The sequence below is a fragment of the Salmo salar genome, chromosome ssa23 (genome assembly GCF_905237065.1).
Source record: "Salmo salar chromosome ssa23, Ssal_v3.1, whole genome shotgun sequence".
NCBI classification, from domain to species: domain Eukaryota; kingdom Metazoa; phylum Chordata; class Actinopteri; order Salmoniformes; family Salmonidae; genus Salmo; species Salmo salar.
Window position 1 is genome coordinate 47,853,939 of NC_059464.1, and position 19,758 is coordinate 47,873,696.

General features: G+C 41.3%; 1 protein-coding gene across 1 annotated transcript; it reads left to right on the top strand.

Moving 5' to 3' along the window:
- Positions 1-7,314: 7,314 nt before the first annotated feature.
- On the top strand, positions 7,315-19,155 carry LOC106574348 (stonustoxin subunit beta). Its single transcript, XM_045706326.1, has 5 exons — positions 7,315-7,906; positions 8,337-8,432; positions 17,541-17,700; positions 17,826-17,885; positions 18,122-19,155. The coding sequence occupies exons 1-5, from the start codon at positions 7,841-7,843 to the stop codon at positions 18,631-18,633; spliced, it is 894 nt and encodes a 297-aa protein (XP_045562282.1). The 5' UTR covers positions 7,315-7,840; the 3' UTR covers positions 18,634-19,155.
- Positions 19,156-19,758: the final 603 nt, after the last annotated feature.

Sequence of the window (19,758 nt, forward strand, 5' to 3'; positions counted from 1 at the left end):
GGTTAAACTGTAGTAGGGTCCACATAGATACTAGTCATGCTGGTGTAGTCTATAGCTGAGCTGGTTAAACTGTAGTAGGGTCCACATAGATACTAGTCATGCTGGTGTAGTCTATAGCTGAGCTGGTTAAACTGTAGTAGGGTCCACATAGATACTAGTCATGCTGGTGTAGTCTATAGCTGAGCTGGTTAAACTGTAGTAGGGTCCACATAGATACTAGTCATGCTGGTGTAGTCTATAGCTGAGCTGGTTAAACTGTAGTAGGGTCCACATAGATACTAGTCATGCTGGTGTAGTCTATAGCTGAGCTGGTTAAACTGTAGTAGGGTCCACATAGATACTAGTCATGCTGGTGTAGTCTATAGCTGAGCTGGTTAAACTGTAGTAGGGTCCACATAGATACTAGTCATGCTGGTGGTGATGGTCCCCAGATGTGATGATTCATTCTACTCTGTTTTATCTACAATGATTTAACTGATTTGATCTTCAGATGTTCTGAATTAAAATAAACATTCAATGTATTCATATTTTTGTATTTGCAATGTTTTAATCTTGTACATTTCCATGAATCATGCTGTATGGTGTTGATGTATATTGGTTGTCATTCAGAACCATTGATATGTTTTCTCAATTGGTCAAGTTTTCCGTAGTGGCGTTGAACAGATAGTAACTAAACTATATGGACTGGTTTCCTGGACATGGAACAGATAGTAACTAAACTATATGGACTGGTTTCCTGGACATGGAACAGATAGTAACTAAACTATATGGACTGGTTTCCTGGACATGGAACAGATAGTAACTAAACTATATGGACTGGTTTCCTGGACATGGAACAGATAGTAACTAAACTATATGGACTGGTTTCCTGGACATGGATCAGATAGTAACTAAACTATATGGACTGGTTTCCTGGACATGGAACAGATTAAGTGTGAAAAAAGTATGTTCAATGTAGATGTCTATGAAACCAGCCCTAAATGTGTCATCTTTCATCCTCCAATACTGCTCAGTCCAGCAACATTAAACCTGTCCAGCAGGTGGTGCTATTGACCAAACAATAAAACCAGCAGATATCTTGACTTGCCACTCAGTATATCAGTAATGTTCAGAATAGTACTTTAATATCATTGGAGATTGATGGTCTTTTTAATCCACTATCCAGAGTCAGGAACAGATGAAGTTAGGTCTGCTACTGTTCAGTGATTAAATATGATTTATGGTGATGGGAAATAAAAAATACAACACTAAACTTCATCTAGTAATAGTTTTCCTTTGTTATTTATTCCAAGGTGTGTCTTTAACTTGTAAATGGATTGTGTGGAGGTGAGCTAGTGGTGTGGGTGAATATTCCAGTTGTGTTTAGGCATCTTCATGTCTGACATCCCCCAGTTCTGTTCAGACCCATTGAACTGGGTCACATTCTAAATGGTGACTTGTATTGATAGTCCATACTGGACCTAACTGTGGTTAACCAGACTGGAGGGGTTCTGATCACATATTCCCTCATCTCCACAACTTTACTTACCTCTCTCTTTTCTCTCCTCTCTCTCTCTCTCTCTCTCTCTCTCTCTCTCTCTCTCTCTCTCTCTCTAATATATATATACACACAAAGCAGACAACCTCAATATGGTTTAATTCCTGTAGTAATCAGAACACATGGGGTGTGCCCCAATTATCTCCTTCTCTAAGTGTGAACTTGTCCACTTCCCTTCATGGATTTAAAGGAAATGACTGGTATATGTAAACTCCCTCTACTCCATGTCAACACCAATCCAATGCTTTTACATTTGTGAGGAGTAGAGAAGGAAAGCTACACTTCAGGAGATAGGAGAGATTATTGGGACGCCCCCATGGAGAGATGATAGAGGGATGTGAAAGAGGAGAGAGGTAATGGTTGTACTCCCCCATGGAGAGATGATAGAGGGATGTGAAAGAGGAGAGAGGTAATGGTTGTACTCCCCCATGGAGAGATGATAGAGGGATGTGAAAGAGGAGAGAGGTAATGGTTGTACTCCCCCATGGAGAGATGATAGAGGGATGTGAAAGAGGAGAGAGGTAATGGTTGGACTGGACTTATTTATTCTACTGATTATTTCTCATTAGGAATTATTTATTAAGTTGGACTTGAATACTTTGAGCATTTCCTTTAGTCTTCCAGGTGGGTGGGGTTTGTTTGTACTTTTAGGACTTTTCTATTGGTTCCATTACAACAAACTCAATCAACCACTGCTCATTAAGTATTCAACATTATTTTAAATAGTATTTGAACGCAGGTATGTTTCCACATGCAATAAGCCTGTAACGTCTTGTACGATCTCAGGTAAAGGTGTTTCAAATGGAAGGGCAAGTCTCACCACTGAGAGGAAAACATCACTGGTCCACCTCTGCATCAGGTCAGCTATGTTGATCAGTACTGTCCCAGGGATGCTGGGAGCAGAGATGAACTCCCCTGACCTGGTACCACCTATGGAGTTGTCATTTTAATATCAGTTTAACCCCATTACTGCTATAACACACATCAACCATGTTAATAGAATGAAATGGATCCAGGTTCCATTTATTCTACAATAGATTTAATCACAGGTCACTTGGTAAGTTTGTTAATATCATCAATCATCATCAACAAATGTATTTATAAAGCCCGTTTTACATCAGCCGATGTCACAAAGTGCTGTACAGAAACAGTCTATGTTATGGAAAGAGCAGGTGTCCTTAATGGTTTGTACACTCAGTATATGTTGTGTCTACAAGCTCATTCCCACAGAAAACTGCAGAGGGAAGCAGTACCACCCAGTCAACCATCAGACTCCATTGTGAGACGCCTCACAGAGGATATTCAACCATCATTGCAAATCCAAGATGTCAATATCAACAAGGTGCTGATCAGTAAAGAGAAGAGAGACTAACATTCTAGAATGCTCCCTTTTTTCTGCACGGTTCTCACAGTGAAAACAACAGGATTACAAGAGTGTTCTACGCTTTCTTCATCTGATCCATTTCAAAGTTGCCAATTATTTTATGGGATGAGAATTAAGTGGAGTGACTAATCTTAGCTGGTCTGAGAAAACTGATGAGACTTCTCTGCTTTATGTATACATTGGGCCATTTAAAAAGACACCAATCTGTAGAATCTCTTCTCACAGTCAGTGCAGTGATGAGGCTTCTCTCAAGTGTGTATCCGTTGGTGTGTTTTTACATTGCCCAATTGGGAGAAACTCTTGCCACATTAAGAGAAGAAGTAAGGCTTCTCTCTTCTGTGTGTTTTCTGATGACCCTTTTAGCTCAGCTGTTGATAAAAAACTAAATCTACAGTCAGATCAGTGATAAGGCTTCTCTCCCTTGTGATTACCTTGGTGTCTTTTTAACTGGGACAGTCGAGAGAAACTCTTTCCACAGTCAGAGCAGGAGTAAGGCTTCTCTCCTGTATGTATATGTTCATGTCTTTTTAAGTTTTCCAGTAGAGAGAAACTCTTTCCACAGTCAGAGCAGGAGTAAGGTTTCACTCCTGTATGTATACGTCTCCAAAGTGGTCTGAAATCAAGATGACTGCAGGTCTCAATCCCAAACTAATGGGGGGAAATGTCTCAATCTAATAAGATGGTATTTAGAGGTATGGAGAAAAACTAGTTGGACAAACTTTACTATTGGGGTGAACAAATTCCATTAACATACACTACAGTGCATTCAGAAAGTATTCAGACCCCTTCCCTTTTTCCACATTTTGTTACGTTACAGCCTTATTCTAAAATGGATTAAATAATACATTTTCATCATCAATCTACACACAATACCCCATAATGACGTCACACTACCTCATAATGACGTCACACTACCCCATAATGCCAAAGCAAAAACAGATTTTTAGAATATTTTGCAAATGTATGAAAAAAATTATATATATATATATATATATTACATTTTTTTCATACATTTGCAAAATATTCAAAAAATCTTGTATATACACTGCTCAAAAAAATAAAGGGAACACTTAAACAACACAATGTAACTCCAAGTCAATCACACTTCTGTGAAATCAAACTGTCCAATTAGGAAGCAACACTGATTGACAATACATTTCACATGCTGTTGTGCAAATGGAATAGAAAACAGGTGGAAATTATAGGCAATTAGCAAGACACCCCCAATAAAGGAGTGGTTCTGCAGGTGGTAACCACAGACCACTTCTCAGTTCCTATGCTTCCTGGCTGATGTTTTGGTCACTTTTGAATGCTGGCGGTGCTTTCACTCTAGTGGTAGCATGAGACGGAGTCTACAACCCACACAAGTGGCTCAGGTAGTGCAGCTCATCCAGGATGGCACATCAATGCGAGCTGTGGCAAGAAGATTTGCTGTGTCTGTCAGCGTAGTGTCCAGAGCATGGAGGCGCTACCAGGAGACAGGCCAGTACATCAGGAGACGTGGAGGAGGCGGTAGGAGGGCAACAACCCAGCAGCAGGACCGCTACCTCCGCCTTTGTGCAAGGAGGAGCAGGAGAAGCACAGCCAGAGCCCTGCAAAATGACCTCCAGCAGGCACAAATGTGCATGTGTCTGCTCAAACGATCAGAAACAGACTCCATGAGGGTGGTATGAGGGCCCGACGTCCACAGGTGGGGCTTGTGCTTACAGCCCAACACCGTGCAGGACGTTTGGCATTTGCCAGAGAACACCAAGATTGGCAAATTCGCCACTGGCGCCCTGTGCTCTTCACAGATGAAAGCAGGTTCACACTGAGCACGTGACAGACGTGACAGAGTCTGGAGACGCCGTGGAGAACGTTCTGCTGCCTGCAACATCCTCCAGCATGACCGGTTTGGCGGTGGGTCAGTCATGGTGTAGGGTAGCATTTCTTTGGGGGGCCGCACAGCCCTCCATGTGCTCGCCAGAGGTAGCCTGACTGCCATTAGGTACCGAGATGAGATCCTCAGACCCCTTGTGAGACCATATGCTAGTGCGGTTGGCCCTGGGTTCCTCCTAATGCAAGACAATGCTAGACCTCATGTGGCTGGAGTGTGTCAGCAGTTCCTGCAAGAGGAAGGCATTGATGCTATGGACTGGCCCGCCCGTTCCCCAGACCTGAATCCAATTGAGCACATCTGGGACATCATGTCTCGCTCCATCCACCAACGCCACGTTGCACCACAGACTGTCCAGGAGTTGATGGATGCTTTAGTCCAGGTCTGGGAGGAGATCCCTCAGGAGACCATCCGCCACCTCATCAGGAGCATGCCCAGGCGTTGTAGGGAGGTCATACAGGCACGTGGAGGCCACACACACTACTGAGCCTCATTTTGACTTGTTTTAAGGACATTACATCAAAGTTGGATCAGCCTGTAGTGTGGTTTTCCACTTTAATTTTGAGTGTGACTCCAAATCCAGACCTCCATGGGTTGATAAATTGGATTTCCATTGATTATTTTTGTGTGATTCTGTTGTCAGCACATTCAACTATGTAAAGAAAAAAGTATTTAATAAGATTATTTCTTTCATTCAGATCTAGGATGTGTTGTTTAAGTGTTCCCTTTATGTTTTTGAGCAGTATATAAGTATTCAGACCCTTTGCTATGAGACTCGAAATTGAGCTTAGATGCATCTTGTTTCCATTGATCATCCTTGAGATGTTTCTACAACTTGAATCGAGTCCACCTTTGGTAAATTCAATTGATTGGACATGATTTGGAAAGGAACACACCTGTCTATATAAGGTCCCACAGTTGACAGTGCATGTCAGAGCTTGAGAGGATCTGCAGAGATGTGATGAACAAGTAACATAAGTTACATGGACTCACTTTGTGGACAGCAGGTAATCTAGTGGTTTGAGCATTGGACTAGTAACCGGAAGGTTGCAAGTTTGAATCCCTGAGCTGACAAGGTAAAAACCTGTCGTTCTACCCCTGAACAAGGCTGTTAACCCACTGTTCTTAGGCCGTTATTGAAAATAAGAATTTGTTCTTGACTGACTTGCCTAGTAAAATAATAATATAACTAGAGATAAAGTTTTTCCTGCCAGGAGACTTAGCCAGGAAAACTCATGTCCCCTGATAGAAGCTGTAGAGGATTCAGTGGTGTCTTGTTTACCTGCAGGACACCCTCTTGGTTCTAGAAGACCAGAGGATTCAGTGGTGTCTTGTTTACCTGCAGGTCACCCTCTTGGTTCTAGAAGACCAGAGGATTCAGTGGTGTCTTGTTAAGCCACCCTCTTTGTTCTAGAAGACCAGAGGATTCAGTGGTGTCTTGTTTACCTGCAGGACACCCTCTTGGTTCTAGAAGACCAGAGGATTCAGTGGAGTCTTAAACTTTGCATCTGCACTGTTCCTCAAGTAAATGTAAAAAAAACAAAGATTGTTCAAAGTAGTCCTTGTGCATAGAGTTGTAAGGCTTTTTAATACTGATAGCAACAACAACCAGACAGACAGACAGGTTGTTTACTATGACTGGATGAAGGGATGCAGTATTGAAGACTTCCTTTAGGTCTCCTGGTCTCTTGGGATTTAAACTGTGAATACAGAGAGATAGTCCTAACCATTCAATCAATGTTCACAACAAACAGTCATCATTAACACTATACTGAGTGGAGACTATGGATATAATATATTATAATTTAATACAATATAATATAATGACTAGAATAGAATAAGGGTGTTGACATGAAATCACAGCCAGATGTTTTGACTTGACAGGGTGTCTCTATACCTCTCAGTCTCTAAACCACTAGGATACCTGTCACTTTGACAGTGTGTCTCTATACCTCTCAGTCTCTAAACCACTAGGATACCTGTCACCTTGACAGGGTGTCTCTATACCTCTCAGTCTCTGAAGACACCCAGCCATGGTTAGGATTATTAGAGAAGCTTTTCCTGCTGAAAAACAGTTTCATTTCATCTGGTTTCAGAAATAATGTATAGGATATGTTCATAACCCCGTCCACCTATAAGATGTGGGGAGGATCTGTATGACTAAGAAGAGATACAAAGAACTCTGATTGTAAAACATCTTCTCTTTTTAGTCCTAGATATGTCTAGGATTACTGCTGAATGTAGTACCTCTAACCCTGATCCTAGACCTAACAGTAATAACCACACTGTAATGTTAGAACACATAAGTGTATTATAAGGTATAATAAAGGTCATACAAATAATTATAATATGTACTTCATAGAAACTGTTACTCTTTATATATTCTAACAACTCACATTAGTTAGATTTAAACAAGGAACTAAAATATTTGTCTCCCTATAGACATTGTATGCTGTTCACTCCCTCCTTCCCTCCCTCTAACCCCAGCCCTCTGGCAGAACCAGGAAGTCCCTCCCCTTCACAAACTCTCTTCTGTGGAAACGAAACTGATCTGAGTCTCTGTCTCGTCTGTCTGTGTGAGAGTGAACAACCGTCACAATGGCTCAGCAGGGAGTTCTACTGGACCAGGACCAGTTCTGTTGTTCTGTCTGTCAGTATCTACTGAAAGAGCCGGTCACCATACACTGTGGACACAGTTACTGTAGGAGCTGTATTGAGGACTGCTGGGATCAGGATGTTCTGAAAGGGGTCTATAGCTGTCCTCAGTGCAGAGAGACCTTCACTCCAAGGCCTACTCTGAGGAAAAATAACATGTTGGCTGAGATGGTGGAGAAACTGAAGAAGACAGGACTCCAGGCTGCTCCCCCTCCTGCTCTGTGCTATGCTGGACCTGGAGATGTGGTGTGTGATGTCTGCCCTGGGACCAGAAAGCAGAAAGCCCTCATGTCCTGTCTGGCATGTCTGGCCTCTTACTGTGAGACTCATCTCCAACCTCACTATGAATGTACCGATCAGCAGTGTATCTGTTATCAGTGTGTGATGGATGAACATGGATGAACATAAAGGCCATGATACAGTGTCAGCTGCAGCAGAGAGGACTGAGAAACAGGTAAGACTAGAACAACTTGTTGGTGACTGTCTGATAAACAAAGAATTAAAGATACAGTAGGAACTAAGGCTGTTTGAATATGAGATCATTCAAATGAAATGGATCCTCAGCAGAACAAATATGAACACAAACCTTCAGTATATAGATATGTTAACCCAGATTCTCCAAATGTATCACCATTTTCTAAAGTCAAACACTGTTATCATTCTGAATGGCCTTTTATGAGTCCAAAGTTCAGTCTCAACCCCTTGATACATGTAGGCCTACCGTAAAACTATAATCATTCACATAGCAACATAATATAATATTGTAAAGGGACTTCCTCAGGATTGTAGACCTTCCTCTCTATGGGTCCTATGTCACATTACTATACCATTGATCTACTGGACAAATCAAGCTTGATAGCTCATTGAAGAGTGATTCTCCACAGAGGCAGCTGGGGATGAGTCAGCAGAAGGTCCAGCAGAGATTCCAGGAGAGAGAGAAGGAGCTGAAGAATCTCCAAAAAGCTGTGAAGTCTTTCAAGGTGAGTATTGTTGACCAGAGGAGATACCAATTCACTTCTCTCCTCCAGTCAGAGATAGAGAGAGATAGAGGGGCCCCTATCCAATACCACTGACCCCACTTTTGGGAACAGGCTGTCTTGACCCCTTTCAGAGAATTGACTGCTTAACCTCTTACATCTAGATGTTTCGCTAGCGGAACACCTGCTCCAATATCCAATGATGGGCGTGGCGCGAAATACAAATTCCTCTAAAATCCGAAAACTTCCATTTTTCAAACATATGACTATTTTACAGCATTTTAAAGACAAGACTCTCGTTAATCTAACCACACTGTCCGATTTCAAAAAGGCTTTACAGCGAAAGCAAAACATTAGATTATGTCAGCAGAGTACCCAGCCAGAAATAATCAGACACCCATTTTTCAAGCTAGCATATAATGTCACAAAAAACTAAACCACAGCTAAATGCAGCACTAACCTTTGATGATCTTCATCAGATGACAACCCTAGGACATTATGTTATACAATACATGCATGTGTTGTTCAATCAAGTTCATATTTATATCAAAAACCAGCTTTTTTACATTAGCAAGTGACGTTCAGAACTAGCATACCCCCCGCAAACCTCCGGTGAATTTACTAAATTACTCACGATAAACGTTCACTAAAAACATAACAATTATTTTAAGAATTATAGATACAGAACTCCTCTATGCACTCGATATGTCCGATTTTAAAATAGCTTTTCGGTGAAAGCACATTTTACAATATTCTCAGTACATAGCCCGGCATCACAGGGCTAGCTATTTAGACACCCACCATGTTTAGCACTCACCAAAATCAGATTTACTATTAGAAAAGTTTGATTACCTTTGCTGTTCTTCGTCAGAATGCACTCCCAGGACTTCTACTTCAATAACAAATGTTGGTTTAATCCAAAATAATCCATAGTTATATCCAACAGCGCGTTTTGTTCGTGCGTTCTAGACACTATCCGAATGGTAAATAAGGGTCTTGCGCATGGCGCATTTCGTGACAAAAGATTTCTAAATATTTCATTACCGTACTTCGAAGCATGTCAACCGCTGTTTAAAATCAATTTTTATGCCATTTTTCTCGTGAAAAAGCGATAATATTCCAACCGGGAATCTGCAATTAGTTAAACAGACGAAAGAAAATAAATCACTGGGTCGACTCGGGCACGCGCCTAAGCCCTTTGTCCTCTGATAGACCACTTAGCAAAAGGGCTCGTGTGTTTCAGCCAGGGCTTTGAATTACGTCATTCAGCTTTTTCCCGGGCTCTGAGAGCCCATTGGAGCCGTTGGAAGTGTCACGTAACAGCAGAGATCCTTTGTAATGGATAGAGATGACAAAGAAGGCCAAGAAATGGTCAGACAGGGTACTTCCTGTACAGAATCTTCTCAGGTTTTGGCCTGCCAAATGAGTTCTGTTATACTCACAGACACCATTCAAACAGTTTTAGAAACTTTGGAGTGTTTTCTATCCAAGCTAATAATTATATGCATATTCTAGTTTCTGGGCAGGAGTAATAATCATATTAAATCGGGTACGTTTTTTATCCAGCCGTGAAAATACTGCCCCCTATCCATAACATGTTAATGTAACCGACGGGATATGAACCCAGGTCTGCCGTGGGATAAACGAACATCTTGACCATTACATCAAGAGGACATTCCCTATTGGGCCGACACTGATTTAGAAGTCGCAGGCGTGTTAACCTCTCTTGGGTATGTGGGACGAAATCGTCCCACCTACTCAACAGCCACTGGAATCCCGTGGCGCGATATTCAAATACCTTAGAAATGCTATTACTTCAATTTCTCAAACATATGACTATTTTACACCATTTTAAAGACAAGACTCTCGTTAATCTAACCACACTGTCCGATTTCAAAAAGGCTTTACAACGAAAGCAAAACATTAGATTATGTCAGCAGAGTACCCAGCCAGAAATAATCAGACACCCATTTTTCAAGCTAGCATATAATGTCACATAAACCCAAACCACAGCTAAATGCAGCACTAACCTTTGATGATCTTCATCAGATGACACTCCTAGGACATTATGTTATACAATACATGCATGTTTTGTTCAATCAAGTTCATATTTATATCAAAAACCAGCTTTTTACATTAGCATGTGACGTTCAGAACTAGCATACCCACCGCAAACTTCCGGTGAATTTACTAAATTACTCACGATAAACGTTCACAAAAAACATAACAATTATTTTAAGAATTATAGATACAGAACTCCTTTATGCAATCGCTATGTCCGAATTTAAAATAGCTTTTCGGCAAAAGCACATTTTGCAATATTCTGAGTAGATAGCTCGCCATCACGGGCTAGCTATTTTGACACCCACCAAGTTTGGCCCTCACCAACCTCAGATTTACTATAAGAAAAATTGGATTACCTTTGCTGTTCTTCGTTAGAATGCAATCCCAGGACTTCTACTTCAATAACAAATGTTGGTTTGGTTCAAAATAATCCATAGTTATGTTCAAATATCCTCTGTTTTGTTCGTGCATTCAAGACACTATCCGAAGGGTGACGAAGGGTGACGCGCCCGACGCATTTTGTGACAAAAAATATCTAAATATTCCATTACCGTACTTCGAAGCATGCCAACCGCTGTTTAAAATCAATATTTATGCGATTTTTCTTGTAAAAAAGCGACAATATTCCGACCGGGAAACCCTGTTTTCATTCAAAGACTAAAAATCTAAAATGGACTCTTCTTGTGCACGCGTGCCCCAGTCTCACAGACACCATTCAAACAGTTTTAGAAACTTTAGGGTGTTTTCTATCCAAATCAAACAATTATATGCATATTCTAGTTTCTGGGCAGTAGTAATAACCAGATTAAATCGAGTACGTTTTTTATCCGGCCCCTACCCTAGAGAGGTTAACCTCATCACATAACCATGAGTAACCATGACTGACTCATGTCCCCTATACATTAACATGGAGCTCTCTCTCTCAATTCAATTCAAAGATCTTTATTGACATGGGAAACATATCTTTACTATGCCAAAGCAAGTGAAGTAGATAATAATTACACAACATCTATTTTCAAAAGAACAGAGACATTTCAAATGTTATAATTCAAGTGCAAACAGAGAGAACCGTGCGCCAGACTGAGTTCTGGAGGTGAAATGGAAATGAATGAGGGAGAGTTAAGTGAGGTAGAAGGTGTGGAGAAGAGCTCAGAACCAGAGAAGTATTTGGTCATATGAGATTTGACTTCTGAAGAGTTCCAGGATGTGTTGAGTGGTGGTGTCCCGTCCTCCCAGGTCGTTGGCATGGTGCAGGAGCAGATAGGGTCAAAGTAGTGGAATGGGGTAGTGGGTTTTTAATGAGTGTAGGGTTAGTTGGCATGGTGCAGGAGCAGATAGGGTCAAAGTAGTGGAATGGGTGTGGGTTTTTAATGAGTGTAGGGTTAGTTGGCATGGTACAGGAGCAGATAGGGTCAAAGTAGTGGAATGGGGTAGTGGGTTTTTAATGAGTGTAGGGTTAGTTGGCATGGTGCAGGAGCAGATAGTGTCAAAGTAGTGGAATGGGGTAGTGGGTTTTTAATGAGTGTAGGGTTAGTTGGCATGGTGCAGGAGCAGATAGGGTCAAAGTAGTGGAATGGGGTAGTGGGTTTTTAATGAGTGTAGGGTTAGTTGGAAGGGTGTTGATTTATTTGAAAAAATACGAAATGTTCCTTTTCCCATTTTGTATCACAAAGTAAAATAGATTTATATTATTCTCCAGTTGGGGGCGATAATACAACATATTGGATGAAAACCGCCGATAAACTCCAAAGAAGAAGAAACGTTATATTTTGTCTATTTACAGTGTTGTAACGATGTCTCTCTCTCATTCCATCACTTTCACAGTAGTTGGTTGTGTGGGTCTCTGGTTATTAATGGGGTGCTGACAGACAATCGTTGAGGGATATTTATAGAGCTCTGATCAGGACGACAATTGATTAGGGGTGTATAGTTCATGGAACAGCAGCAAAGACTTAAGCTGGACAGAATCCAGTATATAGCTTTAAGGATATGTATTGGTGCATTTAAATCAACATCTGTATGTGTCTTACTAGTGGAGGCAGGTGAGATGCCTTTGGGTATACGGCGTAATAAATTGTCATTATCTTATTGGGTTGCAAGGCTGTGAGGTTGAGCATCCCACTGCTACTGTTCTAGATGACTGTTGGGAATATACTAGTAGACAAGGCAGTGGTTTTGGTTGGACAGTTGTAGGTATCAATGTTATTATGGAGAAATGAGAGAATGGGTGTAGTAGTGAGATTCTGCTGGGTCCCAGCATATTCAGGTGTGTAAGGGAATGAAATTGTAGACCAGTTAGCTAAAAGAGCTTTAAAATAAGATATAATATATATATTAATGTTCCACTGGGTAGAGGTGAGGACAAATGTAAGATCAGAGACATTTTGATAGATGTGTGGCAGAAGAGATGGGACTCTGAGCACAAGGGACGGCATTTATATGTCCTCTAAAGGTCGATGGACCAAGGTTCAAAGGTCAGATTAGGAAGGAAGAGGTGGTGTTTACTCAATTGTTCTTAGGACATTGTACATTGAACTGGTCCTTACATCTGGTTGGCAGCATGTGAATGGTTTGTGTCTGGAGGGTATTGTCAATGAAACGGTGGAGCATGTGTTGTTATATTGTTGTAAGGATGTTGAAGAGAGGGAAAGATTGAAGTGTAGGGTCATTGAGGTTGGACGGGGTTGGAGGGTTGTGGCTCTCGGCTGGGTGTCTCTTTTCGTAGACAAGTGTTTGTTTCTTAACTAAATTCAAGGTTAAACAGGGGAGGGGTGGTACACAGGGTTTGTTTAGGGCAGACAAGCGCGACCAGCCGGCAGCGGGGACTAGGACTAGTCTGGACACTACATTTTTAACCACATTTACTGATAAAACTAGTTCATTGCATCTGCCAAAGAGCCCAGTTATATAATATTACCATATGTCCCAGCTGTTTGCCGTAGTTTTGGAGTTAACGCGAAAAAGCGGGGCTTATTTTAGGTCATGTTTCACCCTGCCAGCTCCTATTAGTTGTATTGTAAAAACAGGTCTTATTTTAGGTCATGTTTCACCCTGCCAGCTCCTATTAGTTGTATTGTAAAAACAGGTCTTATTTTAGGTAATGTTTCACCCTGCCAGCTCCTATTAGTTGTATTGAACACTGTGGCACCAACTCACCTTCTGAAAGTTCTATTCCCAGTCCATTGTTCTGTGTCACAATGTCAGCTTCACTATTGTTATCAATGAGACCAAAACGTATGTCCCTGTCCTCTTTTTTAAGATGTGGCCTATTTAAACAGCCAGAAATTATTTTTTGTATTAAGAAATAACCTTTTTGACAATTTCTTTCTAAATGGCTGCTGGGTAATATGATAATCGTTGAAATCTGTTGGTTCGTAGACATCAAATAGAGAGAATGCTGCGCAGGTTCACTGAGTTGTAAACCAAATGGATAGGTGGAGCTCATTGATTTGTAGCTCTGACACAGTTGCTACCTCAGATTATGAGCCTATCAAGTGTGGTGAATGAGTTATGTAGTATCCACAGAAGACCACAGGGAGGAGCAAGAGAGATATAAACCTATACAGTTTTTCTCTTTAAATACCCTGAACCTAACAATCAATCAAATGTATTTATGAAGCCCTTTTTACATCAGCAGATGTCACAAAGTGCTGTACAGAAACTCTAACCCTACGTATAACCTATTTTAGCCTGAACCCTAATTCTAGGGTAGGGTAGCCTACAACTATTTTAGTAATAATATTATGTTAGTAAATACCATTTTAGTAATTAATAACACGTGATATTTTTTAATAAAACCTATGTAAGCATTTGCTTTTTATTAGTTATTTTATTATATTTATTATTGCAAGGCAGAACACTTGATAAACAAGACTCATTTGTTTTATATGTTAAATGTGGTTTGAACTGGGTGACATAGTAACCTCTATGTGAAAGTCCAGCAATTGGCGTGGGACAGGTGGGGCAGGTTTGAGACTGATCTCTGGAATTAAATACACTTTATTTCTCAGCTGCCTCACCAATGTCTTTACGTGAATTAATAACTTTTAATTGGTAAATATTTCCAATAGATGGCAGCATAAGACCACGAAGCATCAGTTATAGGCTACAAGCAGCAATAAGATTGACATAAAATAGCATGCAACCAAAGACTATATGTCCCATGATTTTCTGAAATGGTCACTCATTACTTTACAGTTAGCTATATATCTCTTGTTAGTCCTGTGTTGCTTTTGGGTGATCAAAACAATATTAACTATAGCAGGTATTGAACCCTGGTCAAATAACCACTAGTCAGATGTGCTGCAACCCTAGTAAACATGCATTATAACGTCATGTTAATATGTCATATTGGGAGGAAACAGCCTCGGAATAGAAAAGACGATGCATCTTCCAGCCCGACAATAAATGACATCATGCAGCCCTCACGGTTAGTAAATGTACCTCAACATGCCCCTCTCTTGTGGGAGAAGGCAGAGTGCTCGCTGCTCGCAGACGGAACAAGCTTTTGGAGGGGCTTGTTGAGTTGGATACTTGTACTTGACCTAAACTATTCTGAACTGTCTTTTGCTGCCATCTATTGGAATGATTTAGCAACCGCAGCAGTACTGAATACAGTGGATATCCTTACTAAAGTAGGAATTACTCAGAATTACAAAATATTAAGTGTTATAGTTCATTTTATCACTAACAACCATAAAATATCCATCTATAGCATAATGAAACTGACATAAACCAAAAACATCATACATTTAGTTAATTATATAAAAATGTATATATTTAAATGGGTGACATTATCTGCCAAAGTAAAACCCCCTTAACATATAAACACAGACACTGGACACAGACACTGAAAATGAGCTTTTTAATATAAATCTGGTAGCTCTCAAAAGAGCCTTTGCTTTGCTGAGCAGTTTTCAGGAGTGTGCTGCCTGCCTGCCTTCAGAGGAGTCTGTCTGTGAATAATGCAAAGTTAATAAGTTACTGCCACGCTTTTTATTTTTATATTTTAAAAGTAACCTTTATTTAACTAGGCAAGTCAGCTAAGAACAAATTCTTATTTTCAATGATGGCCTACCAGGGAACAGTAGGTTACCTGCCTTGTTCACGGGCAGAACGACAGATTTTTACCTTGTCAGCTCGGGGATTCGATCCAGCAACCTTTCAGTTTCTGGCCCAACACTCCAACCACTAGACTGCCTGCTGCCCAGCCAAACGCTCTAACCACTAGGCTACCTGCTGCCCTTTCACAGAGGACTAGTTTACGTTTACATGTGAGTCATTTAGCAGACACTCTTATCCAGAGCCACTAGGGTTAAGTGACTAAATCTGCCTAAAAAAGCGATTTACAGATTTTTCACCTAGTCTGCTTGGGGATTCGAACCAGCCACCTTTCAGTTACTGCCCAACGTTCTTAACCACTAGATTACAAACCACTAAATGTTAAACACAAAGTCAAATGGTAGTAGATAAATGGTAAGCTGGTTAAATAAGACTGCTGTTATAACTTTCAGACTGCCATTGTTTTGGGGAAATAGGGACATGTCTATTTCTCCAATTATCTGTAATAGATGTATTTATTTTAATGGTTTGAAGTTCTACACCATTTTAATCAGGATAACCTATTATTTGTAATGATGTAAGTTTGAGCAGCTTAGTTATGGTATGTCTGTTTATTTCACTAAATATCTCACAATGTGTAAATTTAGATGTTTTCATGTCAGACACCATTTTAATCAGGAGAATCTCCTCTTTCTAATGACATAAGGTTGGGCAGCGTCCTCTGCTGTCATCGATCACTAGACCAGAAATAGTCAGAAGTTGCCCGTTTTTTCCTACTTCCTGGTAACGCAGACATAGACACACTTGGCACAATCGAGGTGCGGATGTTTACTTTCTACACCAGTTGTTATTTTTCAGTTTGGTCCTAAGAACAGGTTTTAGTGGTCAAATAAAAAGGTAGACATTTTTTGGTGCCATTTAGGGGAAATGGAATCTAAGGATCATTCCAGTCAGAAGAGGCTCTGTGAAGGTTCGTTTCAATTCATTTGCTATGGCCTCGCTAGTGTTCCAGCTCAGACAACGTTCTTTGGCCGTTTTGACTCGTTCTATTGTCCAGCCTACTAGGACTCAGGGGACAGAGGCTGGGTCTAGCTCTGCTACGGGGCAGGCTACTGGAGGGGGGACCAGGAGGGAGGAGAGTAGAGCAGGGCCAAGCGGTGTTCTGTACCTGCCTGTCCAGGAGGGGGGGACAAGGCCTGGTGGACCTGAAGAGCAGGGTGGCAGCGTTCTGACTCAATGAGATTCTCTCTCTGTCTGTCTGTCTGTCTGTCTGTCTGTCTGTCTGTCTGTCGTGTGTCTGTCTGTCTGTCTGTGTGTCTGTCTGTCTGTCTGTCTGTCTGTCTGTCTCTCTCTCTTAACAGCGCTCTGCACAAGCAGCAGTGGAGGACAGTGATCAGATCTTTACTGAGCTGATCCGCTCCATTGAGAGAAGGAGCTCTGAGGTGAAGGAGCTGATCAGAGCCCAAGAGAAGGCTCAAGTGAGCCAAGCTGAAGGACTCCTGGAGCAACTGAAGTTGGAGATAGCTGAGCTGAGGAAGAGAAGCACTGAGCTGGAGCAGCTCTCACACACAGAGGATCACATCCATTTCCTCCAGGTAACTAAACTGTCTTGTTACATGTGATATGAAATGAACTTAATGTGAAACTATTCATCTCAATCATTATGTTGTCCTGTCTGTCTCTCTCTCTGTCCGTCCCTCTCTCTCTCTGTCCGTCCCACTCTCTCTCTGTCCGTCCCTCTCTCTCTCTGTGTCTCTCTCTCTCTCTCTGTCTCTCTCTGTGTCTCTCTCTCTCTCTGTCTCTCTCTGTGTCTCTCTCTCTCTCTCTCTCTCTCTCTCTCTCTCTCTCTCTCTCTCTCTCTCTCTCTCTCTCTCTCTCTCTCTCTCTCTCTCTCTCTCTCTCTCTCTCTCCTCTCTGTTTCGCTCTCTCTGACCCTCTCTCCCTCGCTCTCTCTGTCTCTCTCTCTCTCTCTCTTTCTCTCTCCAGAGATATCAGTCTCTCTCCAGTATCAGTGTATCTTCAGACTTACCCAGCATCGTTGTCTGTCCTCTTCAGTACTTTGGAGATGTGAGAAAGACTGTGTGTGAACTGAGAGACAAACTAGAAGACTTCCTTAAAGGAGAATGGACCAAGATCTCCACTACAGGTGTGTTGAAAACAATAGGAACATCAACTTTAGACCATTGAAAGTTCCCTACTAGTCATATACATGTGGAATATGGTATGATGATAACATTCCCTCTCTCTGTCAATGTGTTTGTGTGTCTGTAGTGAATATAGTGGATGTTGTACTGCCTCCAGAGCGCAAGACCAGAGAACGGTTGTTACAATGTGAGTCTCTTTATTGTGAAGTAACTAACAGTCTATTTTTACTGACACTCCTAACAATCCCTCTAGAAATATATAGCAATAGTAGATCTAATCAAAGACTGGGTATCTATCTGACTCCTCATATTTCTCATATTTGATCTCTGCTGTGCTCTAATCAAAGACAGGGTAGATACAGTATCTGACTTAACTTATTGTTCTGACTCCCCTCATTGGTCTCTGCTCTGCTCTTCTCCCAGATTCCTGTCAGCTCACACTGGACCCAAACACAGCACACACACGCCTCTCTCTGTCTGAAGGGAACAGAAAGGTGACCAATAAATGCCAAGTCCAACCATATCCTGACCATCCAGACAGATTCACCAACTGGTGTCAGGTTCTGTGTAGAGAGGGTCTGTCTGGACGCTGTTACTGGGAGGTGGAGTGGAGTGGTGGTGTTTATACAGCAGTCTCATATAAAGACATCAGCAGAACACGGTCAGATGGTGGATTTGGAGACAATAACAAGTCCTGGAGTTTACAGTGCTATAATAGTGGTGATTTTTGGTTCAGTCACAATAATATTGTGACTAAAGTATCAGACCCTCAGTCCTCCAGAGTAGGAGTGTACCTGGATCACAAGGCAGGTACTCTGTCCTACTACAGTGTCTCTGACCCAATGACCCTCCTCCACAGAGTCCAGACCACATTCACTCAGCCCCTCTATCCTGGGTTTAATATCTATGGTATTGCTGAGCTGGTTAAACTGTAGTAGTGTCCACATAGATACTAGTTTTGCTGGTGTAGTCTATAGCTGAGCTGGTTAAACTGTAGTAGGGTCCACATAGATACTAGTCATGCTGGTGTAGCCTATAGCTGAGCTGGTTAAACTGTAGTAGGGTCCACATAGATACTAGTCATGCTGGTGTAGTCTATAGCTGAGCTGGTTAAACTGTAGTAGGGTCCACATAGATACTAGTCATGCTGGTGGTGATGGTCCCCAGATGTGATGATTCATTCTGCTCTGTTTTATCTACAATGTTTTAATCTTGTACATTTCCATGAATCATGATGTATGGTGTTGATGTATATTGGTTGTCATTCAGAACCATTGATATGTTTTCTCAATTGGTCAAGTTTTCCATAGTGGCGTTGAACAGATAGTAACTAAACTATATGGACTGGTTTCCTGGACATGGAACAGATAGTAACTAAACTATATGGACTGGTTTCCTGGACATGGAACAGATAGTAACTAAACTATATGGACTGGTTTCCTGGACATGGAACAGATTAAGTGTGAAAAAACAATGTTCAATGTAGATGTCCAGGAAACCAGCCCTAAATGTGACATCTTTCATCCTCCCATACTGCTCAGTCCAGCAACATTAAACCTGTCCAGCAGGTGGTGTATTGACCAAACAATAAAACCAGCAGATATCTTGACTTGCCACTCAGTATATCAGTAATGTTCAGAATAGTACTTTAATATCATTGGAGATTGATGGTCTTTTTAATCCACTATCCAGAGTCAGGAACAGATGAAGTTATGTCTGCTACTGTTCAGTGATTAAATATGATTTATGGTGATGGGAAATAAAAAATACAACACTAAACTTCATCTAGTAATAGTTTTCCTTTGTTATTTATTCCAAGGTGTGTCTTTAACTTGTACATGGATTGTGTGGAGGTGAGCTAGTGGTGTGGGTGAATATTCCAGTTGTGTTTAGGCATCTTCATGTCTGACATCCCCCAGTTCTGTTCAGACCCATTGAACTGGGTCACATTCTAAATGGTGACTTGTATTGATAGTCCATACTGGACCTAACTGTGGTTAACCAGACTGGAGGGGTTCTGATCACATATTCCCTCATCTCCACAACTTTACCTGATGTTC

Coding starts and splice junctions, on each gene's coding strand:
- LOC106574348 (XM_045706326.1), top strand. CDS start 7,841: ATGAACATGGATGAACATAAAGGCCATGATACAGTGTCAGCTGCAGCA. Junction 7,907..8,336: donor CAGAGAGGACTGAGAAACAG/GTAAGACTAGAA, acceptor GATTCTCCACAG/AGGCAGCTGGGGATGAGTCA. Junction 8,433..17,540: donor AAGCTGTGAAGTCTTTCAAG/GTGAGTATTGTT, acceptor TTCTCTCTCCAG/AGATATCAGTCTCTCTCCAG.